This window comes from Corvus kubaryi, unplaced genomic scaffold, assembly GCF_017639235.1.
Source record: "Corvus kubaryi isolate FWS band 111438036 unplaced genomic scaffold, C.kubaryi_AGA036_p1.0 37300, whole genome shotgun sequence".
Taxonomy (NCBI): domain Eukaryota; kingdom Metazoa; phylum Chordata; class Aves; order Passeriformes; family Corvidae; genus Corvus; species Corvus kubaryi.
Genome location: NW_024581093.1, coordinates 919,900 through 944,664, shown reverse-complemented (window position 1 = coordinate 944,664; position 24,765 = coordinate 919,900). Strand labels below are relative to the sequence as shown.

General features: G+C 44.8%; 1 protein-coding gene across 1 annotated transcript in view; it reads right to left on the bottom strand.

The window, feature by feature from the left end:
• Window positions 1–75: 75 nt before the first annotated feature.
• ZCCHC14 (zinc finger CCHC-type containing 14) overlaps window positions 76–24,765 on the bottom strand; it is a 49,682-nt gene continuing 24,992 nt past the window's right edge. Inside the window, exons 3-13 of the mRNA XM_042027058.1 lie at window positions 16,024–16,097; window positions 13,358–13,429; window positions 13,042–13,151; window positions 10,949–11,043; window positions 10,803–10,857; window positions 10,071–10,344; window positions 8,712–8,803; window positions 7,583–7,710; window positions 7,120–7,260; window positions 5,584–7,050; window positions 76–4,222 (exon numbers count right to left, since the gene is read on the bottom strand). Of these exons, the coding sequence (XP_041882992.1) occupies window positions 4,167–4,222; window positions 5,584–7,050; window positions 7,120–7,260; window positions 7,583–7,710; window positions 8,712–8,803; window positions 10,071–10,344; window positions 10,803–10,857; window positions 10,949–11,043; window positions 13,042–13,151; window positions 13,358–13,429; window positions 16,024–16,097 (2,564 nt within the window). The 3' untranslated portion in view covers window positions 76–4,166. The remainder of the gene's footprint in view (window positions 4,223–5,583; window positions 7,051–7,119; window positions 7,261–7,582; window positions 7,711–8,711; window positions 8,804–10,070; window positions 10,345–10,802; window positions 10,858–10,948; window positions 11,044–13,041; window positions 13,152–13,357; window positions 13,430–16,023; window positions 16,098–24,765) is intronic.

The window sequence follows — 24,765 nt, the reverse complement described above, 5'->3', positions numbered from 1 at the left end:
ATTCCCTGCTACTGCCAAGCTGGAGAAGCCCCCACACAGCTGAATCCCTTTAAAATGAAAGCCAATACCAAGGGATTCTGTTTAACTCTTTATTTTCCATACATTAAATTTACTCAGATAAAAACATTCTAAAAATGTACAATTTAACTTTTAACAAAGTATAATAAAACATAAAAATCCCAATACCAGAATACTTGACATTTACAATTCAAAATCAAATTAGCTGAATATTAAATATTTACAAAACTATTTAAAATATTTATAAAGTTACATGCAGAATTTGTAATACTAGAAGTGATCGAAGTAAAAGAAATGGCTCAAATGGAGCAGGAATTTCCTTCATTCCTAATGGAAAGTTATGTCCAAGAGAAGCTGTTAATCTGCACTTGAAAACACACGGGATTTGCTTTCTGCTTCAGTACCAACACGGTTCTTGTGTACATCAGGAAGATTTCAGGGAACAAATGGGTAATTCCAAGGGTTTATTACAAGAGCTGTGGGGCCTCAACCAGCCAAAGTGATTCCTACTCTCACAAATGCTCCATTATGTGGATTTTTGTCCAGAGTTGCCCATATTCATCCCATTTACAGGTGTTCCAGACTAGCCCGGATCCAGCGCTCCGAGGGTCCCTCTGGCACAGCCACAGCTCCCCCGCAGGATGATTTTGGGAGGAGCTTTGCTCTACCCGGTGCCACAGCCTGGCTCATCCCGGGATATCTCTGCCCGGAGCAGGCCGGTGAGGAAATGGGGTTTGGGGGGGATGGCCGAGGCCTGGTGCTGGAGCGTTAAACTTTGGGAAGTCTGGTGCTTAATTTGCCAAGATTTAATGACCGTGGTATGAAAAGGTTTCACAAAAAGCTGAGTGTGACAGAGCTGGTTTGAATAAAAACCAGTTTTGATAAACTTTAATAACAGTTCAAATATAGTTTTCAATAAAAGTAGGGTGGAACCCTCTGATCAGTATCTCAGTTCCCTCTCCTCCTTCTCTGCTCCCCCATTAGGGTCAAGCCCAGAATATTTATTAATGCTTAATTTGCACAGGTTGAGGAGGAGTTTGCTGGAAATTCCATCCAATTTTGAGTCTTTCCATCATCAAATGGAAAATGCAGCTGAACTGCACCACTTGCTGCTTCCCTCCCCTGGGAAAGGCTCCTTGCTGAGTTCTCCGTGCCCCTGCAGGGAGATGGCTGGGGATTCCCTTCCCTCTTACACTGAAAAATCATTCCCATTCCACAGTGAAATCCACCAGGAGAACGAATTCTTTTTATACTTGCAGGACAAAGATAGGGCTAAATAACATTCTTTGAAATCTCCATCTTTCAATGTACAAAAATAGGGTTTAAGAACTGGTTCCTTCAGGCAGGGCAGCTGGAGCTCTACTATTCCAAGCCAAGCTGCCTTGCTTTTTAGGGGTAAAAAGATGGATTTGTGCCTTTTAAGAACAGATTAAGGATAATTTTATGGAATTAAGGTGCTCTGTTCGGACTTACCAACTTTGGTTGTTCTGGGTACAGAGTGGAGGGTGTTCACTGGCAGGTCTGAAGCCCCAACTCGCTGGGATTTGGGGAAGGCTCTGAGGTTGCTGCTGGCTCACCAGACCTTCCTTTCGGACTCTCGTGTTGCCTCCAGGTCCTTCTGGATTGGATCTTACTCCAAACCCAGCCCCAACTGTTCCAAAGCGCCACCCAAACGCAGCCACGAGCCACTTGAAGAAACATCAGCCTTAACTTGACACAAAGAAACAATCCCAAAGAAAGGAATGAAACAGTTTGCTGGAAACATCAGCCTTAACTCTACACACAGGGAAAGGATCCTAAAGAAAGCTCAGGAGAAAGGAATGAAACAATTTGCTGGACAGAAGTTCAGTTTTACAGTCCTTTTGATATGATTTTTTCTGTGATGAAGATCAGACACAACTGTGCCCAGCCTTGGGCAGTAAAACAAAACACAACTGCTACAGAAATGACTTTTTTTTTTTTTTTTGCTGCTGCTGCTGCTGCTGTTTTTTGCTGTTTTGAGAAGGTTTTGAACACTCACATGTGTGTTGAAATACAGTTTCTTTAAATACAATTTTAAAATATTGTTTAAAAAAAGTGAAAAAAATAATAACAATAATAATAATAACACTAAGTTTGGCTTTCAGCACATGTTCCAGGCCACTGGAGAGACCCTCAAAGCTGCAAATAGTAAACACGGAACTGCACGTTTTCCTTGGGCATGATGCAGTGGGACAGACTGTTCCTACCATTGTCTTGAGCTCATTAAGGCAAAGTAAATTGCATTGTCAGTTTTCATCCCTTTAGTGTTGTAGGTCTGAAGGTTGCTCATGGGAACACAGGGAACGTCCTCAAATGCAGGCAGAGCCAGGAGGGAGCGGGAGCTGGGCTGGGAATACACAAATCAGGGGGTTCTTATTGCATAGCAATAAAAAGTATCTTTTGTTTGTTTGTTTGTTTAAACCAACTGTTCTGCAAATTTTGATGTTGGATCCCTCCCTGGGCCCACCCACATTCCTGAGGCTCTCCCGATGCTCATGATCCCGCCTGCCTTCCAGCGAGGCTGAGATGCCCTTGCAGAGACAGAGGGACACAGGGATGGCCCAAAATGTTCCTTTCCTATGAGCATGGCCCAGGAAGGGCTGAGCTCCCCCCTCACACGGCCCCATCTCCTGGGGGCAGCTCTGCACAGCTCCAAACCCTCCTGCTCCCAGAGGACTTCCCAAGTCACTGCTCCGCTACAAATCCTATGGATTCATCCTGGTGTAAGGAATACCTCCGAGTGTAAACAAGGCTTCAGACTTTAAAGGTGTCTCCCAAATTACAGGATGCAAATATCTCTCTGTCAGACACTTTTACAGAGGAGGCCTCACCCATTTAATGCCGTCAAATTCCCGGGGAGGGGGAAGCCATGAGGATTAGGATCTTCTTTCAACCAGACAGGACCAAAGTGTTTCAAATTAGCAGTTCGAGATGGGTTTGGCTTCCTCTCGAGTCCTAATTTAGATTTGTCACCCACAAATGATGGACTAAGTAGTTAACACCAAAGCTACTCATCTACAACCTACTGCAACGAAGGAGGCCGACAAGAAATCCTTCCAAGTCTTGATAATAATGAAGTTTTTACTACCTTTTACATGTTTGACTCCCACCATTCCTGAATCCTGGGGTAGGAGCCAAAGGGTATTTCATATAAAGTAAAGCAAAAGCTTATTAACTCTGCTGCCAGAGTTCTTAGTTTGATTTTTTTTTTTTTTAGGATGGTTTAAAATTCATTTACAAAAGCAGAATAATAAGGTTTCTGTGAAAGAGACCTATATACAGTAACAGGACGTAAAGGTTTTGTGTATTACAGGAAAAATCCTTGAAGCCTTTATGACTCTGGAGTCTCTGGGACTTGGACCCTTGGAAACTAAGTTTATTCCAGTGCTGGGAACCCAGCACTAGCTAGTAATAGGTGAGACAATGAAGCACGAGTTTGTTTCCAGAAGGAACCGAAACTGCCGTGTGTGTTCTTTTGGAAGGGAAAAGAGAGACTTTTTAGGATTTTTATTGTGGAATTAAGTCCCGTAAGCCTGCTGGTGCCAATTTGTAAAGGTTGGAACTTCTTTGCCTCTTGCACTGGTCTCAGAGTGACACTGTCTGCTAAAAGTGCAGAAAGCTTGAAGAGTTTTACATTCTTCTGTAGTGCAATCCTTAAAAATCCCAGAGATTAGTGCCTGATCACTTTTGAAAAAAAGTAGACATTTTACCTAGCCCAGGGGTGCCAAAGTCCTTCCGGCCACTCCTACCTTTCGCCTCAGAACGGAGCTGCCCTGGAGTCAGGCCTTTCACCTTGGAAAGTCCAATTATGGCAATGTTCTCCAGCCAAAAAAGTACACAGGATGTTGTACTTCCAGCAGGAACTGCAGCTGGCCAGCTCCACCATCCATCCGTCCATCGGTCCGAGGACACGGAGTCAGGAGTTCCAACAACAAAGCTTGAATTTGGCAATCAAAACTGGGTTGGCTGCACCCCTAAGCTAGATTTTCTACCTAGTCTAATAAAGTAAAGCACCTTTGGATTAAAAAATACATTAAGCTTAACAGCAACTGGACGTCTCAGTTTTGTAGTTCGATCTCCGTCGCTCTCCATGGCTTTACAGCATCGTGGTGCCAGGTGGGGGAATCTCAGTCTGTGGAGTCCAGACTTTCGGAGGGAGGGGCGTACTTCAGCCTGAACGTACCTGGGACAGGACATGGACACAGGGGTTACACACCAGTCACCTCCCAGAGCTTCCCAAACCCACCTGCTGCTTCTTACACATGGAATGCACCACTGGAGCTTGGGTGCAGGTTTAGGGCTGGCACAAGTTTGTTCAATGGAGCCACAGAATCCCACAATGGTTTGGGTGGGAAGGGATCTTAAAAATCATCCAGTTCCAACCCCAGTACTTTCCACTATCCCAGGTTGCTCCAAGCCCTTGGACACTTCCAGGGATCCAGGGGCAGCCACAGCTTCTCTGGGCATCCCGTGCCAGGGCCTCCCCACCCTCACAGGGAAGAATTTCTTCCCAATATCCCATCTAACCCTGCCCTCCTTCAGTTTAAGGCCATTCCCTCTTGTCCTGTCAGTCCATACCCTCGTGAAAGGTTTGGGAGACTTTTAATAGGAATTTAATTAATGAAATTAAATGCAATATAAAAAGACTTCAGAGTCTGCTGCATTTCTGAAGTTCTCCCACTCAGGACTGACAGGCCAGCAGCTCTGTTTCCCCCTGGCCAATACAAAACCATTTGCCACAGGAATTCCCTCAGTATTTACCTTTTTCCTGCTGTAAATTGCCACCCAACGCCTGACACTTGTTAATTTATGGTGTTCAAACTGTTGAGACCACATAAAAATTAATCCAGTTGAAGGCTACAGACAAGGCACAATGTCAAATGGAACCTCAGTGCTGTTCACTCAGTTTGCATTTCATTTTTTAGCCTACACCACTCTCAGACTATCTCAACATAAGACAATTGAAACAAAAAAGACAAATGGGACTAAAAAGTGCTCTTGGTAAAGCAGCATTTTTCTTTTAGCTGTTTCCTGCCCAGAATAAAGGATTCAGCTCTCTCCTGGACAAGCCTGTGCTCTAAGTGTGTATGCAACATGTCCTATAAAAAAATTACAGCAGCAAACAGGACCTTCAGGAGTGTTTGAACAGCAATTCTTCATTCAGGTTATTGTTTTGGGCAGGAAGGGAAGAAGAACACAGATTTCAGTTTCTAAAATTCCAGGGGAATTTACAGCAATGACTGAAGCTGACCTGGCTGACAGGGCCAGAAGCAGCAACAGCAATTCTGCTGCAACCTGTCCACAGCAGCTCCCTCCCTTCCTTGATGTTTCATTCCTCCCCAAAAAACAGAGCCAACCCCACAGAGCACACCTGAGGCCTCGCCTGGGCCCTCCTGATGAGGCTGCCTAAAATTTGCCAATAGCTCAGACCATCAACTTTGTTAATAACGAAGTATTTTCACAAGCCAGAGATTCCAAGATGCCGTCAGACCCCGTCCTGTCCCGGGCCAGGGCTCAAGGCCACACTCTGTCGCCCACCTTTACCTTGCCGATTGAAATCCATGGGCGGCTGTTTGCAGTCCTGAGCTCTGTGCCCGCTGGCCCCGCAGTTGTAACAGGAGAGGTTCCCGTTCTTTTTGTGACTCGACCCGTTGCCGTTGCCCATCATTCCCTGTGCCTGGTACACCCCGGCCGTGCCCGCCATAAAGTTCTGCATGGGGGGCACGGCGAAGGTGGACTGTCCGGCCATGACGGAGTCGGGGGCCAGGCCGCTGTTGTAGGCCGTGTGCACCACGGGGAACGTGGTGCTGCTGTTGTACTGCTGCGTGTTGATGTAGCCGTTGCTACACAGGGGGTTGAAGGGCAGGAAAGGGAAAGTAAACATGGAAGGTCCTGAAAAGGGGTGCTGGAAATAGTTGGCGTAGCTGACGGTCATGCCGCTGGAGCCGCAGTTGCCGCTGCAGCCGCAGGAGCTGCACACCATGCAGCCGGGCGGCTGCGGCGGCGGCTGCTGGTGGTGGTGGTGGTGGTGGTTCTGGTTGGGGACAGGGACGCTCCCGGCCGAGCCGCTGCTGCTGCTGCTGCTGCTACTGCTGCTGCTGCTGCTGTAGAAGTTGTTGTCGGCGCCGGAGGAGAGCGTGGGGCTGGAGCTGGGCGCGGGGCAGCTGGGCAGGTTGGCCATGGTGGTGAAGGACGGGGACGGGTGGCTGCTGGAGGAGGCCGCGTTGCTGTTGGCGCAGAAGCTGCCCTGCATGGGCGCCACGGGCATGCTGCTCATGGCAGAAAAGGCAACTTTGGTGTTGGCTGTGTACAGAGCAGTCCGGGGGTTGATTATTGCAGGGGACACCGTTATTTGCATATTACTGGAGCAGGAAGTCTGTCCGGCCATGGCGGAGTCGGTGGGAAGAGAAGACGACACCAGCAGTTTGATGGGCGGACGAGCCACGTGGAAGACTGTGCTGGACGTCACCGTGGCAGCAGTGCTCGTCTCCACTATGAGTCCTGGCTGCTGGGCTGGTTTGATCACTCTGTCCAGAGTGGAAGCGTGGACGACTTTGGCCCGAGGCCCAAAGTTCATGGTGGAGGTGGGGGAGCTGCTCTCGGCACCCCCCGACAGCACCTGCAAGGGCTGGTGCGGAGAGGACGCGGACATGACATCCACCACGGCGTTCCCAAAGCCCTTTTCCATCTTTATGCTGCCCCTGGAGCTGGGAGACACTTTATTCCTTTCTTCTAAAGTCAAGAGGGAGTGCACAGAGGACGAGAGCAGCTTCATGTCTGCAGAGCCGCGCTCTGGTTTGTGCACGGAGCTGAGCATGCGGATGGGGGTGATGTGTGAGGGGGTGGAGGACAGCATCTGCATGGGCAGCGCGTGGTGGCCGCCCGGGCCCGAGCCGGCGTCGTTCTGCACGGGCAGCACCTGGGCTGTGGGCCTGGCAGAGCTCGAGGGGAAATGGTTCAGCAGCATCACCGGCTTCTCCTTGTCCGAGGCGTCCAGGTGCAGCTCCAGGCCTGGGGAGAGAGGAGCTGTGAGGACAGCCCTGGGCATGGCAGGGGGCACGGCTGGGGGGCTCTGCTTACGTCTCTCGTTCTCCTCGGCGCTGTCCGAGCTCTCCTCCCGCGTCTGGATCCCCATGGGGCTGGAACTGGAGCTGGAGTACTCGGAGGAGCTGCCCTCCCGGGGCAGGGGGTGGGCTGGCTGATCCACGTCCACTCGCAGCTCTGCAGGGACAGGGGTGGGAACACGGGGGTGACACTGGCAGCAGCTCAGAACACACATACAGTGATGCTCAGGATTTACAGAGATACATCAGAGGTGGAACAGTCCGACCACAGCAGCTGCCTGTTCCCACCAGAGCCATGAGGAAGAAACTACTTTTTATTGCCCCCAATAATCACTGAAATCAGACTTTTTTCTTGCTCCCTATTAAGCCAATAGCTTTTGGAAGATAAAGCTTGGGGAAGAAGCAGCACAGGAATGAGCTGACCCTTGTGTAAGCAGAGCTGAGCACAAGGGTCAAAGCTGTGTCCCTGCTCCCCTTACCTGCGGCGTGGTTGCCCCGGATGCTCTGGATAGGCCCCACGTGGGAAGTGGGGGGAACCCTGGCCACCCCACTGCTGGTCACTGAGGAAGGTGTGGAGGGGTTTAGGCACCGTTTCTCTGATTTCTCCCTAGGGGTGATGGAGAGGAGTATGAAGAGATAGAAACTGGCTAAGACACAACCACAAATCCATTTCTGATTGAACCCGAAGCAGACAAAGCCCATTAAACAATCCACTGATGCTGTGCTCATTTCAAATGGAAACACTTGGAAATCACACCAGTGCTGACCATAACTGCCAGCAGTTAGGGTTGGACTATTTGCCATGTGATTACAACACTAATGCTCTTATCTGTCCAGGGTAAAACATCACCAAACCCTGACTAAACTAAAATTCTGTCCCGTATTATGGCAGCGCATCCCAAACCCAGCCCTGCACACCAAACCCAAAGAGAAAACAAATACAGTTCCAAGTTTTCCTTTTCCAAACACACTCTGGAAAAACTAAGACTGCTGAAAAATGCTGCCAAGGAGCTCTGATAAATGGGCACAGATTTGGATTTCTAATTGCTTTTTAAGGAACAGCAGTAGCTGCAGAATAAACACTTCCCAGTAAGTGGAGATGCACAAACCAGGACAAGCTGTTGCATCAGTGTCCCCAAAGGGCTGTCACAGCTGCCTGGGGTCACTGTGGGACACTGAGGCAGCTCCCAAAGTAGCTGTGCTTCATCCACATGGATTGGAGCCAAAAAATTGTCACTTCCTAGGAGAAAAAAGTCCTGCTGGACACCCTGACTTTGGGTGTGCATCCCCTGGGCTTGCAAATCTTACAGCTCCCATCAATGTCAGCTGGGTGGGAGCCCAAAATCTTTGCAATAACCGTGACACAAGTTTAAAAAACCCAAAAATAATGTGTATATTTTGTGTATTATTTTAAAATTTGGTATCCTTATCACAACCCTGAACAAGCAGCAGTAAACCAGAAAGTACTCAATATTGTTTAGTAAGGGAGATAAGCATCATCCATATCTCCAGGTGGGAATCCTGGTGGGTTTGTGGTCTGGGAAGCAAAAACTACTGTAAAACTTGCATTTGTTGACCTTAAAGAAAGTTCCCCCAGCCCTCACTTACTTCTCCAGCTCTAGTTGGGTCTTGAGCTTCTTCTTTGCTCCCATGGTGAGGGACTCAAACTTATTCAAATCTTCCTCAGTAAGACTCAGAAACTTGGAAAGCAAAAACATGTGCTTAGTTTTATAACCTGAAATATTCTTATTCCCGTTTTCAGTGAAGAGCAATTCCAAAAGGCAACTTTAAAACCATTTTTAAATTCAAACAAACCCTTTACTCCAGTTTTCAATTATAGAATCAATGTAAAAGGAAAGTGTGGGGGACTGGCATGAAAAAAAGAAGACCTGTAGATTTAATTTAATTAGGAGTGTGCTTATATTAACCAGTCCCAATAAAGATGAAATAACTTGTGAACATATTAAAATAGAATTAAATTAAAATAGAACTTGGTGCTATCAGTGAATTTAAGGATCTTAGAAAACCACTCCAGTTTTCCCAGTGTGTCATTTACCACAGAAGCGCAGTGGAAAATATACACCCATAGTAAATTTAATAATAAAATATAGAGATAGATACAGACATTTATATTAAAATGTAATTAAAATGAAAGCCAGTGAAGTATGCATAATAACAATTGCTTTTTAAAAATATACTGGAATAGAGAGTTTTACTACTTTATTAAAGAAAAAAAAAACCAGTATATTTCCCTTCATATAATGAAGAAAATTAAATCAGAAGACTCTGGTAAGAGATTAAAATTAAAGCCATAAAATATTCTATAACCAGCACAAAGCTCAGCCCAAGCCGTCCCTCCACTGGAGGGCGTTCCAGGCCAAAAGACAGAGGACAAGGAATTCCCCAGTGGAGCTGGGAAAATGCTCTAAAACGTTGTTCAGATAAAATCCAGCACACACAGGTGTTATTTGGGACTCTTACAATGCAAAGAGATGATTCTTCCCCAGGAATTTCTGCAGGAAACAGAGCTCACTCACTCATGTTCACATTCATGCCAGAAATCTCTGGAAATCTATTTTTTAAAATGAGGATAACCAAATATTTTGGGAGAAAAATCAACCAAGAAGCAGAAATAAAGAGAAATCAACATATTTAGGTATCTACTGCACACAAAGGCATGTTCAGGGGAGCCAAGGAGAGCTCCTAAGGCAGCATCCAAGCTGGATCTCCAAGCATTCCATCAGGAAGCCTGGGAGAGGCAGCAGCTGTTGGACAGCCCTGGACACAACACAGAGAGAAAACAGCAAGAAGGTTTTCATCAATTTATTACTGCTCTCAGAAAGTGAAAACCAGAAATCAGAAAGTGAAGTGCCAGAAACTTGTGGGATCCTCAGCACAGATGTTCCCAGCCTGGAGAACATGGGGATAATTTAAAAGCTGGCTGCTTTCCCCCATTTCCTGCCCTACCTTTTCCATGGTGAGCTGTTTGAAGACAGGGTAATACTTGTGCAAGCGCAGCTTCCTGAGCCAGTCCAGGATCCCATTTTGCTCCTGTGTCTGAGGGGTCTGAGGGCTGGAAGACATCAGCATGGATGGAGAGGAGGTGTCCATCTGGGAGCGATAGCCCAGCGAGGAGCCGGCGCCTCCGGAGTGGGAGCAGTGGGGCAGAGCAACGGGAGCAGCAGCCGAGTGCTGGACGTGGTTCTGGGAGGACTGAATTCCAGCCACCCCACATATAGGTCTGAAAAACAGGAGCAGGTTTGGTTTAGCACATTGGATAAAAGCTGTGTCACCCAGAGTTCAGCTGCTGCGGCCACAGAAATTGGGATTCTGGGAAAAAACCGCCCCGTTGGAGCCAAGGTACAGATTTGTACCTGCCCTGTTCCACAGCTCAGTAAAACAGGGCAGTTCTGGCGAAGGGTGAAGCTGATCTTCACCTTAAACAGAATTTTCCTTCAATTATCTCCTTCAATAATCACAGATATTAAATATTCTGCTGCCTCTCTGTGATTTAAAAAAGCTTTTGAGAGAACGGCCGTTGCATTGTTAAAAAGAAGTGAAGAAGCCCAAATATAATCCTATGGAAATTTTTCACCTTTCCACACAGAAGTGGCAAAAGAAGCCACAATACTGGCTCCTGGGAGAAAATGAAAACTGTCTCTTAAAGAGAATGAGTTGTATGCAAGATAAATATTTCACCTTCCAGATGTTCCCAGCGTAGTTCCTACTTTATACAGGGAGGGGTTGCCAGGATCTGGAAACAAGGAACAGAGTTACAAATGGCATCAGTTTAGGAAATGCACACCAGCACAAAAAAATACTTTTTAAACGTTATTTCAACTCACTTGAGCTCTGAAGTTGCTGTGAGGGAGATGAAGTGCTGAAGAACTTCCTGACGTGGTCGTTTTTCACCACGTGGGAAGGGAACGGGGCCAGGTACCTGCAGCAAACAAAGCCCCTGCTCTGTTAGAGCCTCCCAAATCCATCAGGATTGCACTCTGGACAGCACAGTTGGAAGTTAGATTGGAAATTTAAAAGCTGAAACACACCATGCAATTCTGAACTCTGGGAATTTATGGATATTCTTATCCTTAATACCAAACCCTGTTACTTCTGGGTTGTTCTCACTCCGTTGAGTGTTTCAGCAAAGATGCCCCTCGCTTAGGAACCCTGAACACTCCTAAGGCAGAAAATGTTCAAATGTGAACTTGAAAATTGCCTTTCAAATGCAGGAACCTGAGGAATATAAAATAGAGATGGATCTGTTATTGAATTTCCTCCTCTTGGAGATAAACAGCAGATGCAGAGTCTGGCAGTTTAGGGAAAAACTTATGTCACGTTTTCCCTGTGCCTCTTTTAAGAGAAAAGAGCCCTTGTAGCAGCATTTCAGCACCTAAAGGGGCCTGTGGAAAGGCTGGAGAGGGACTCTGGACAAGGGATGGAGTGACGGGACAAGGAGGGACAGCTTTGAGCTGGAAGAGGGTGGATTTAGACAGAATATTGGAGAGAAATCCTTCCCTGTGAGGGTGGGCAGGCCCTGGCACAGGTGCTTTCCAATGAGCTGTGGCTGCCTCTGGATCCCTGGCAGTGCCCGAGGCCAGGTTGGACGGGGCTTGGAGCAGCGTGGGACAGTGGAAGGTGTCCCTGCCCACGGCAGAGGTGGAATGGGATGAGCTTTGAGATCCCTTCCCACCCAAACCACTCTGGGATTCCATGAAAAAACACCAATCTCCCACAACTCTGCACCTCCACATGCCCAGAGGTGCTTCCCAGCTGGAAACCCCACAGTTCAGCGCTGCATTTCATAGCTGAGCAGCACCTCAGAGCAGCTCCTTCCCCTGCTCCAGAGCTGCAGCTGAGCCCTGGCAGTGCAGGGTGCTGCTCCATTAACCCAGATTTGGAGAGGCTGTGGTTCCTCAACAGCAGCCACACACATTCCCTGCAGCTTCCCGAATTCTCCTTGCAGCCTCTGCTCCTTGGAGCACAGCAAGGGAACGGGAATGATGTTTGCCATGAAAAATAATCCAGGCATGCACCTGCTGGCTGCTGCCTATGGAAAACCAATATCCACCGTGGCTTAGGGAAAATGAGTGTAAAGCAGAAGCTCTAATGAAGTTAATTAATATTTTAAAGTGTCGTTTAATATTATAATAATATCATATTAAGATCAGAATAATATTAACATTACAATAATCTCAGTTTGCATAGATACAGACAGTAGCAGCTGAAAAGAATTTAAGTCCCTCTAATTTTCCTAGGAAAATCATATTTAGAAAGAGAAACCTGATGTGATCTACCACAGATTATGATATTTAAAATACTGGTTTATATTAAATAATGGCCAGATATTTGTGATAATTTAAGGAGGTACAAGCTAAGGCTTCAAAAATTTCTTAGCTGTTAAAGGCTTCCAAAAATTATAAATATCTAATGATATCTAAATACATACCTAACATTTTTAAATTAAATTAAACACCACAACAACCTAAAACAACTGAGAAAATAAAAACTCCATGAAAGGGGAAAGGGGAAAAAAAATCCCCACAACCCATTCCTCAATACAGATGGGTGACTGTTCAGGCTTCTATTTTTTTCCTGAGTTTTGAGCGATTGTTTTAAGCAATTCTGGTTATTTTTGAGTCCAAAACAAACTTTTGCAGAGCCAGTGATCCTCTATTTGTTCTTCACAAGGAATGAGGAAATATCAGTTCTTCAGGAAGCTTAATACAGAATATTATTACCATCTGTATTTCTGAAGAAAGAATTCCTGAAAAATTGTTATGCACTGGAATTAATGGAACATCAAGGAAAAAAGCTGAGGATCAGGCTCTAATTTCTTTAAAGTAATTTAGAATATGGAGATATTTCTAGTTCCTGTTTTTTTCTTGGTGAAAGAAGCCAAGTGTGAAGATAAAAGCCCCACAAAATCCCGGCATACCTCAGGTCTGATTCCAGGTCCATGTGGTTCCGTTCCAGGTAAAACGAATCTGGACCAGCTAAGCAAGGAATGAATTTCTCCAAGTTTTCTTCTGGATACAGCTGAGATAGCTAAAGAGGGAGGATATTACAAATAAGAAGTGAAAAGAAGCCTTGTTATTTCTACAAGATTCAAGCCACTGCCAGTTACAAATCAAACATTTAATGAAATTCAATCTGAATTATCTTGGCACATTTTGAAAAGTATCATTGAACAAAATTAGAGAGAGGGACAAAACATTTTTTCATTTTCAAAGTGTTTTTCTTTTCATCTTTACCTTTGAAATAAATTCAGTCACTTCAGCAGAAGATTTGGTTACCAACGTCACCGAAGAATCAGACCACAGGACCTTGGGGAAGAGCAAGAAGGATTTGGTTTAGTAATTATTTTAATTTGGTTCCTAAAAATTCAATAATTGGCATCCACTGTCCCTCACAGATGTTGTGATGGGTGACATCAACAAGGAAACACTTTTTTTTGTGCACAAGGACAAAATTGCTGCCCAATTCTCGCTGTTTTTACATTTCACACTACTCTGGATGCTTGGAAAAGCCTCTTGGAGTTTACACAGCCCTTCCACACTGCAGACACCCAGAGTAAAGCAACCAACCATGGAGCAATGGAATTTTTTTTTCTCATTGTTGTTAAAGAAAACAGCTGCTTAGTAGGATCTGCTTTCCAACAGGAACGGCTCCCCCCACACAAGGCTGCCTGTTGCTAATTAATCAACTCCACATGCCACGTGAAATTGGGAATGGCAGCAAAAAACCAAGCAAAACCTTCCCAAGGAAACCTGGAGCTCCTGCTCCAGACTCCATCTTGTCCATGCCCTAAAAAAAGGGGAATATTCAGTATTTATTCCCACACAAACGAGTCACGACATCCTTGGATATTGAAGCACTTATTGCTTGGGAGGTGAAGTTTAACTGAGCCAAAAGTCAGGATTTTTTGGCATGAGGAACATCAGCGTGAGTCAGGCCAGGGATGAATCCCTATGGATTCAAAATATCCATTGGAGGCGTCTGGGAGGCATCTGGATCCATAGGGGAAGGAGCTGGGTGGATGTTTCGGGATCACAGAGGAGCCTCTCACATGACATTAGTTTCAATGACAACTCAAAACATACACAAAGTTTTTCCAGCCATCCAAAAGCTGCCAAAAAAAGAGTGGGGAGAGGAGAGGATTTCAAAATATATTACATAAGGGAGGAATTTCCTCTCGGCAAAGCTGTTACACAAAAAAAAGGGGGGGAAAAAAAAGACAAGACAGAAAGACTTGAGCAGTTTTACCAAGTTTGTGGGTTGCTTTTTTTTTTAATTTGTTGTAAATAATTTTTTTTTTTTTTAAATTCATGAGGAATTTCAGAAAATACAGGAAACTCTCTCTTTTTTTTCTAGCTCTGTAACAACCCAACAATTGTCACGACTTCTGTTTTAACTTGGATTTTCAAGACTTATAAAACAATAATGTGAACTGTAAATGGGGGAACAATAGCACTGCGAACACTAAACTGCTTCATCCATTGACCCGCTATTCCCGAGCTCCTAAACAGAATAAAAACATTCCATAATTGGGTTTTTAACCCAGCAAACAGCAATTTATCAGCTCAGCTGAAGTCTCAGCTCTCCCTTCAGTTCAAGCTGTCAAGGGAAACACTGGGTACAGTAATTTCTGTTATTTATAGAAAAATTTGTAATAGGAAAAGAAGTTTCACGAGATCTTAATTGGAGTGGAGACAACTGCAGGCTTCATATGGAGTTTGAAAAGCCCTTGGAAAAAATCCTGTGTGTGATCGATGACATCTGGAACAATCGGGGATTCAGGAGATTCGGGACATTCTCCATGAATCCAAGCCTGCAGAGGTTAATGCTGCCAACATCCCAACAGATGCTGAGCTGATGCTCTGCCCTGGCTGGGAGTTTTAAGGAATAATTTGGTGAAAGTTGTGGATAATTGGGATTCTCCTGCCCGGTTCCTTTTGGGTTCTCCTTTTCACACCCCGCATTTGGCTCCGGGACCTCATTAAACAAACCAGAGACGTTTTCTGGGCTGTGCATCCTGGATTTTGGAATACTTCATTCCAACTGGAGGAAAAGCAGTTTGTCAGCTCCTCAGCAGCACCCAGATCCATCCCTGCCATTCACCCAGGGTTTCATGGGATGAACTCATCCCTCCACCGGAATTGGGAGCAGCAACCCAAGCTCCAGAGGCTGCGTCAATCCGGGGGGAAGCCACTTCTCCTGGTGGTGTGTGGTGAACCACACTCATTCCACAGGCACTGCTCTCACTTCCACTCGGAGTCAGGCTGGCTTCAGTTCACAGACAACACTTCCTGTGCTGCCTTTCCTGCTGGATTAGCATCCCCTTTGCTGGGAAGTCTTTTTATTCCCTTTGGAAACGCTTTTAGACCATTGTGAAAGTCCCCTTCCAGTCAAGTCCCCCAACTCTCGCTCCACAGAGTTTTCCTCAAGCCCTGAAGAATTTCCAAAGCTTTTCTGTACTCTCCAACCTTTTGGAACCACATCCCACAGGCTCCCTCCCTGCCTCTTTCCAGCAGCTGTGCCCTCAGAGCCCCACATTGTTCTTTGTCCAGATTAAGATTTAAATTCTCTCTGGCTTCTGCATTCCAGCAGAAGAATGGACATGGATATGGGTAACCATCCTGTAAGTGTGGCATCATATTTCCCCCTAAATAAACACTTTGCCAAGACTTCCTGCATTGAAATAACTTCTTTTTTTTTTTTTTGCCAGTCCCCACTTACCAACCTCTGCACCATCCACAGCCATTTATGACTTTCAAATCATTAATTAAAAACTACCATCTATCCCAAAGGAGCCCTACTAGACCAATTTTTGGGATCCAACGATAAAGTTTGAGAATTTCCTTAACTCCTCCTTAAGAATTATCCTCCCTTTTTCATAGCAAAGGAAACCCAAACTTACCTCAAAGGAATACTCAACATTTCTTTCATTCTTCTTGTGTGCCAGTCCCTTTAATTCCACTTTTTCAACACTCACTACGGAAAAACAAAGAGAGAAGAAGAATGAGGAGGATATTCCTAAATACAGGCAGAAGTGATGACTTTTGGGAAGTGCCAGGCCTTGTTCTGAGAGCATCCCATGACCTGTGGAGGTGTTCCAGGTGCCCAGCTCTGCCTTCTTCCCTCGGATAGGAATGTTGGTACCACCACTCCGTGCTATTTTCACTTCCAGCCTTGGGAAAGCTTCATTCCAAGCAGTTTCAACCAAATAATCCACTCCAAGCAAAGCTCTTTATTTCCTCCTGGCCTTATCACCCCACTCATCACTGTAATAACACACTACACACACATGGAATTATCTTAACAACATCAAGGAATAAACACCATCCCTCCCAGGGAAACTGGGACAAAGAAAAAGTCTCCATGTTTTCAGGGCCTGGTTTTACAAGTTCAGTGTGGTTTTATGGCTCTGTTGACATCCTGACTCCTCCCTTCCTGCAGTTTCACAGAAATTTCAGCCTCTGTTGGAATAAGGTGTAAGTAAAAACAGGATTTGAGTGTGGAAAGGATGGAATGCCAGGACAGGTCACTGCCTCTATCCCTCAGCCTCTAAAGACACCATCTTACACGTCAGGTATTTGATGTGCTGAATTCTTGGAGACTCCCACTTTCCAAGACGCCCAGACCAGGAACTCACCATGAAAAACTTTCTAAAGATTATTTCATCGACTTTGTATTCTCTTATAAATGTCTCCTGCATTTTGACTGCACTCATGGGGATACACACAAGGATTTTTTCTTATAAAAAGCCAATTTACATTGGCTTAAAACTACAAAAGCAGAATTATCCCAACCCAAAGTCACTAAAATTTTACCTGTGAGTGACAGGTCCCTGAAGGGACATGTGCTGTGCATGGTGTGTTTTCACTGAGCAGTCCTACCAAGCAGAGCCCAGAACTCTGTCGCTTTATTTCCAGAGAATCACCATTTACAAGCTATTCACCTGTTTTCAGAACTATTTATACTCTCTATAATCAGTAAGACTCAAACCAGTGTTTATCACATGGAACTTCCTCCTAAGTGCCCACCAAAACACTGCAGTGCCGAAGTTACAGCAGCACCATTGCAACAGGTGCCACCTTCCTTGTCCCTGTCCCCAGGGAGGCTCCACCCAAAGCCACCCTCTTGCCCATCTGGAGCTTGAGTTCCCTCTGTTTCCCAACAGTCACGGCCTGAAGGTTTTGTTGGGGCCTTTTAAATGTTTTATTGTGTCCTCAGAGAATCACAGAATCCCGCAACGGTTTGGGTTGGAAAGACCTTAAAGCCCATCCAATTCCAACCCTGACACCTTCCACCATCCCAGGCTGCTCCAAGCCCTGTCCAACCCAGCCTTGGGCACTGCCAGAGATCCAGGGGCAGCCACAGCTGCTCTGGGCACCCTGTGCCAGGGCCTCATCTCCCTCACAGGAACGATTCCTTCCCCAATTTCCCATCTAAATCTCCCCACTTTCAGTTTAAAGCCATTCCCTGTGTCCTGTCCCTCCATGCCTTGTCCCCAGTCCCTCTCCAGCTCTCCTGGAGCCCCTCTAGACACTGACAGGGGCTCTGAGCTCTCCCTGGATCCTTCTCCTCTCCAGGTGAACACCCCCAGCTCTCCCAGCCTGGCTCCAGCCCTCAGAGCATCTCCATGGCCTGCTCTGGACTCATTCCAGCAGCTCCTTCTTACATTGGGAATCCGAGAGCTGGATGCAGCTCTGCAGGTGGGGTCTCAGAGGAGCACAGCAGGTCCTGTTCACTTAAAAATGCTGCCACCTGGGTCTTGGCTGCTTAAAAATCTCTTCTTTGAGTCCTATATGCAGTGAAAATTTTGAGAGCCTCCAAATTCAGATCTACAGATGTTTGTGCCTGTCTTTACACGGAGAGAATGAACGTTCCTTTTCTGGTCCCCACAACTGTTCCTCCTCCACGTAATTCCCAATTACAGTTCCATCAATCCCTGAGCTTATGAATAATGGCAATTCATTACTTACTACTTTCTCCTGCACATTCTGCTTTTTGTAGAGGTTTGTTCCTTTCAAAAGATTTCAGTGGGTTCCTCTCACGCTTCTGAAATGATTTTGTGCCACATGCTGAGCACCACAGGGATAAATCTGCTCCCCAGACGTTGCTGAGCCATCCAGACAATATTTAGTGGCATGAAGGTTTGAACATGAAGATTTGAACATGCAGAAGGTTAATTAAAAAAAAAAAAAAAAAAAACAAACCACCTCAGTACATTTATTTAAGAGAATTCAGAGCCCCCTGAATTGTGATCACAGTTAAAATGCACTGAACGTTGACTGGAATTGTTAAGTACTACAGGATTATAATGAGAAAGAATGTATAAAATGGATATTGAGAGGGGAGATGTGGTGAAGCAGCTGAAGGATGAGCAAATAACTTGCAGAAATCCTGGTGTCAACTGCTGCAACATCTGGTTTTGAAAAACACAGCCGGTGTTATGCAACATTTGTTGTTTATAGCAAACCCAGCACCACTTTCCTGCAACTGTTCTTATCATTTGCTATTCTAAAGGATTCAAATCCCATCTCTTCCAGTCATTCATTTTTCATCTCCAGCAATTCAAGCAGAATTGGATTACCCAGAGACATAAAATCAAGCTATTCCTGTTTTACTCTGTGTGTTAATAACAAACCTTAAATCACCCCTGGATTTTGTGGTGCTGACAGTGACACAACCTTTTCGTGCTCAACTTCTGGGCTGAACTTGCCCAGTGAATAAAATCCACTGCAGTGAATTTATCCATGGAAAATGATTGCAATTAGAAAAATGAACCTTTAGGTAAAGATTTTTGCACTGATCTTGTAAGATTAGGTCTGTTCTAGAGCTTGAAATACAGTTCAGTGTCCTGCAGGACTTTAGGGACAACCAACTGGATGATTCCTGGTATTTATTATACACACAGTTCCAGGAATTTTCTCCCAGCTAGCTAACACCACAAAAAGTATCACCTGCCTAAAGAAATCTTGTTTAATTTCTCAAGTTGTATGTTTTTGTTCTGTGGCATCTCACCTGTTCTTTGTGTTGTTTAACTTCTGGTTGGTTTCATTAAAATAACCTTCCTAAACCTACCCTGAAGCTTAACTTTATTCAATCAGTGATAAAGAACTCCAGAAGAAAAGGTGCCAGCCACCAAGCACAAGGGAGGAAAAAAAAAGGGATTTTTATTTACTGCTTTTACTCTCAAAAGCTTAAAGAGCTGACTCTACTCAATATCCCAATAAGTGAGTCCAGGAGCAGAAAAACCTTTGTACAGAATTAAGGACACATGGTACTGATGTCTTTTCAGGATGCTGAATTCAGCAAAACTCCAACTTCCCAACCCAGGGGATACAAAAAGGTAAAGTTTCTAATTCAGGAGATTCCCAGAGTATACTTGCACTGGCAAAGGGGCACACAAGGCTTTTTGCTGTGGAGATTTATCCATAAATATCTGAGAAATTCCAGCAGGTAAGTGGAACAGCTGGACGAGATCCCCCAGGAAAGGGGGAGAGGAAAACAAAGGGGGTTGGAGAAGCTCAGGGCTCTAAGAGAAGCTCCAGCGAGGCTGTGGCACCCTTGGTGCTCCCAGAATCTTCTGGCATCATTCCTTAAAGGTTTTTTAAATTATTATTATTATTATTTGCTGCTTTCTTTAAACACAAGAGAAGCATTTTCCATGCAGTTTTTAAGTGCATTTCATTGTATCCAGCATGGAAGGCTGTGTGTGGAATACTCCAGCACTGAGGCACAGCCAGGAATCACAGCCAGGACAGGAGCTACGTCATCTGTCTCCTTTTCAAACACTGCCTCCCACCCCCTTCCACAACATCCAGGGAAAACAGGTCCAGGGAGCTTGAAGACATTTTATTCAGGTCTGTTCTCCTATTCCAGACAAGGATTTTCACACTTCTGGCCGATATTGGGAGCATTTCTCATCTGCTCAGTTCAGGGCTTCTGTGACAGGACACAATTCCCTCCCTCTGCTCATGACCACATGTTAAATCCTTTGGATTTCTTGCCTCCACCTCCAAAAAAGCAGAAGCTTGGAGCTCCTCCTCTTCCCAAAATGTCAGCAGCTACACAAAGCAAAAGGCCAATTCCAACCCTTCAGGATTTGCCATTCCTGGCTGGTCAAGGTCAGGGTAAAACCTGCACTGGACATAGGCAAGGGCAGAAGAGACATTTTGGGAAGCCACCTCAATATCCCATTGGATATTGATCTTTTTATATTTCCCTCTTTTCAACTTCTGGATCCATCCTAATAAAAGGGTTAGACAGATCAGTGCCTCAATCCCCACTAAGAATTTTGTGCTCCTCCTGAAAAAGTAAAGTAATTCAAGATAAAACAGGAGTGTTGATTGTGGCCCAGCCCTTTTCCATAAAATCCAGTATTTCACCACTCCATACCTAGGCTAGAAGTTTTCCTTTGATTAAATCCCTGGATGCAGGCTCAGTTTGTGTGGGATGTAGCATGGAAATGCCACTCTCCAGGTGGCAAAATCTGAGTCTCCTGAAACTGGGTTGAACATCTTGGTTCGTGGTACTTGACCAAAAACAGCAGAAAGGCTGCAAGTTATTTTTAAGCTGGGAAAAAAATCCTAAGTAAAATCCTTTCTATAGGAGGCCATAATCATAAATGATGCCTCTGGATTAAAAGATTTATTAAATTCTCATTCATGAAGTTGTACCTTCATGGAAAGAGGCATCAAACACCACGACAGCAACTGAGTTTGTGCTGAAAAAGTGGAACAAAAGGGAACTCATAAAATCCTTTCCACATCCCTGTTTACACAGAAGTGGGAAGAAATGCAGCACCACCACTTTCACATGGCATCTCCCCTCGGCGTGCTGAAGAAATGCTTCCAAAGCAGCATTACCCAACTCCTGCTGCCCATTAGAGGCCAAGATCTAGGGAAAAAATCCCACAGAGGGTCTCCACAAACCCACCAGGATTTATATTCCCATAGATACAGGCAGGAGGGAAGGGAAACAGAAAGAAGAGTTTATTTGCTACAGGCAAAGCATATTCACGGCAACAAAACACCAGAAATTAAAGGAGTTTGTGGGGCTTTTGTTTGGGTTTTTTTACTGCTTATAAGTATCAGCTTAAGAGAGGTTTTTTTGGCTGTTTTGCAGAAAACTTCCTGCTTTCACTTTTCTACTCTTTCTAAAGCTTTTTATCCAGGCTATGATGGGGAATGCAAAAAATCAGGATACCCTCTTGTTCCCAGCACACACATTGATCCTCTTCTGCACAAACACACAAGGGCTGTGTTTTCTCATCACTAAATTTGATTTCCCTGTCTCCTACTTCTCAAAATTTAAATTATCCTATAACTGGAATATTGAAGGCCTGAGGAAATCCTGCAGAATCAAATATTAGGTTTTGAGTCTGTAGGATGAGGACTGAGATCTAAATACAATCAACACCTTTCAGGATGCCAAGAAGTTGCTGTTGGTGCTATCCCAGGATCACTTTGGTTGGAAAAGAGCTCCAAGGTCATCGAGTGCAACCTGTGACCGATCCCCAGAGCACTGAGTGCCACATCCAGTCATTCCCTGGACACCTGCAGGGATGGGAACTATGACCCAGGAGCTCAAATCAGGTCAGTCTCATGTTTATTTACTAAAACTCCTTTCAACAAATCATAGAATGACAATATTATCTTCTAATAGCTCTGTCACTAAAGCCAAGAAAGAGCTGGCACTGCTCATCTGTGCCTGGGATGATTTCAGAGGAAGATTTCCCTGGAAGAGCATCCCAAAACCTGACTTCAAACTTCCAACCTTGCCTCCAGCAGGCTCTGACCCCCTCAAATCTGGAGAAGATGACACTGAAACCATTCAGCTCGAACTCTGCTCTATTCCACAGTCAGCAAGAACACACCTTGGCTTGTTCCATGACACATTAACTCCTGCACAAACCATTCCTCCTCGGACATATCTAATCTGCATCACCTGATGGGCCAGAGTCCAACTGCAGGAGGAACAGGAGGTGCTCCTTGCTGTAGGAGGGCTGTAGGTACAGAAACTGCTGCTGAGGAGGCAAAGAACATCAAATACATTCTTCCATGTAACTGCAGCAAACAATTAAAAGGCATAATTAACTTCATTGACGAGCCATGAGCTTGTCTATAGAGATACCAGAGGAGAAGATGCTCCCACTCAACAGCATCCAGAAGTGTTTCAAATATTCCCTTAAAAGGGAGGGAAAAGAGGCAAAGAAACAAAGGTTTCTTTTTGAAAATAATCTGATTTTGCTACTTCTAGAAAAGGCAAATGTAGGAGTAGATGCAACAACTCTCTCTGCAGTTTGTTGCATTGACTTGTCACGTGAAAATGACCTTTTGTTATTATATTAGTGAGAAGTGACATCTCTGACCTCTCCAGGAGGATAATTTATAAAGATATTAACCTGTTTTCACATCCAGCAGTGGTTATGGATGGACAAAACACCGTGTGAAGAGGCCTCAGACACTGAAGTGACGCCAAATACTCTCTGCAAATATAAAGCTTCTGCTTGCTAAGGAATACTTAAATTGAATGTTGAGATTGAAAAAATCAAAGTTTAAATTTAAAATATTGAAGTGCTACAGAAAAAGGAAGATCCAATTCGAGTTGGGCTCATTTGGACCCTGCTCAGCGTCATAACAGGATCCATGTCCAGTTTTCTGCTGGTATCCCTTAAAACTAAAAGTGGATGAGCAGACGACAGCTTTTCCATGGAAAAGGAAGGTGCAGCTGGGAAAAAACTAGTAAGCAAACAGAGCAGTTTTACTAGTTAGCAAGAAAGTCTTCTGGCTGGCTGCTCCCCCACAGGAAAACCCTGGAAATTAAAGTTTCACGGACAGAATGAAAAATTTCTGTCAGCAGAGGAAAAGCTCTCAGAACTGGAATTTTCCTGTGCGAAAAATAAGGGTTCTTCCAACATACAGAATATTTAAGATCCAAACCAACACATACCTCCACCATGAGTTCAGGTGACAAATCAATCCTGCTTTAATTGAAGAGCAAGACTGGAACCTATGAAGTGCAGTATTCCACAGGAAATAATTATACAGCTTTTTTTAAAAACTAAGGCCATGAGCTGAGTTTTGGCAGCCCAGAAGAAGCAATAACACGCTGGGGTTGTAGCACTCACCCCAAACAAATGAGGAATTTTCATGCCCCTGCTATTTCCTCACTTTGGCTGATTTTAGCTGCCAACTAAGTGACCTTCTTATGTTTCTCCAAAACACACAGATATTTTAAAAAAAAAAGCCTGTATATCTCAGCTTTTAACTGAATTCATGCATTTTCCTGAATGATCCTGTCAGCACTTCAGCCAGCCACAAAAGTCAATCAGTCTAAAGATGGGTTGTGCAATTTCCCTGGATTCAAAAGCTTCACTAAACCCCAAAGTGCCTGTGCTGGAGGCTGGAGAAAACTCCCATCTGGACAGGAAAATGTAAAACCCTGAAGAGCCACTCAGCTGCTTTGAAAAAAATCGAGACATGGCTTCAAACACTGTTTTGAAGGGTTTTCTTCCCAAATCCTTGAGGCCAGGAGCACTTTGCCTCCCTGCTCCCTCCTGCCATGGCCACTGAGCACACAACTGCCTGACAAGTTACCGTTTTTTTTTCTTCTTTTCTGAGGCCAGAAAAAGTTTTTGCAGAATAAATTACCCAGAAAGGGCTGCTGGATTGGCCGTATTTGTGAAACAGCTCCTAAATCCGAGCACCAACACATGGCACTGAGCAGGTGCTGGGCCTGGGAACATCCAGCAGGATCTGCTGCTGAGATATGGAATAGTGCTCTGGGTGGAAAAAGTTATGGTATAGAGCCAGGAAAGGCTGCAAGAGTCTGAGATGAGGGACAGCCCAGCAACATATTCCTTAACTCAAACAGCTCTAGCTAAGCATAGCTGCAGCTCTTCAGGATATCAGGCAGAACACAGGGGAAAAGGAATCCTGGAGGATGGGGTTTAACACCATGGCATTTCCAAGCATGATTTTAGGTAAATATGTGCAACACCGAAGGTTGAAAGGTATCCTACAACGAATTCAGACATATCAGTCACAGTGAGAGTCTAACACGTGCTCAGATTTTGTGCCCTGGGGGCTGCATTTTTAAAAGATTCCAGGAATTTAATTTGCACACTGTATTTACCGCCTAATTCCACCTGGAACTGCAGCTAATGAACTATTTGCATACAAGTGAGAAGGGCACGTGTAAGTTTTCAATGCAGCTCTGGTCTTTGTTTGCTCAGGGATGCAGCCCAGTGACTCATTTTCCTTCTCCCAGTTAGCTCAGAAACATGGAAAAGAATTCCTGCAACAGTGACCAAAACCCCAAACTCTGGGGTGAAGGGCAGCTTCAGTAACCATTAACATCCAGCCTTGTGCAGGCAATTTAAATAAGCAGGCTGCCTGTGTTGAATTTATCTAACAAAAACATCTCTGAAATCAAGAGAAATGTTCAACTTCAGATATAAATAATTTTACTTTCTGGGTAAGCAAGACGCAATTGTATATTTAGTCTGGTCTTATCTGATGGAGTGCTTATTTTATTTACTATTCTTAGAGCACTTTTAAACAAAATGTTGGCTTTGTTTCTCATTCTTAAGAGAAGCTTTGCTCATCACAGAGAAATCTCCTGCTTTTCCCCAGAAAGGATTTTCTCT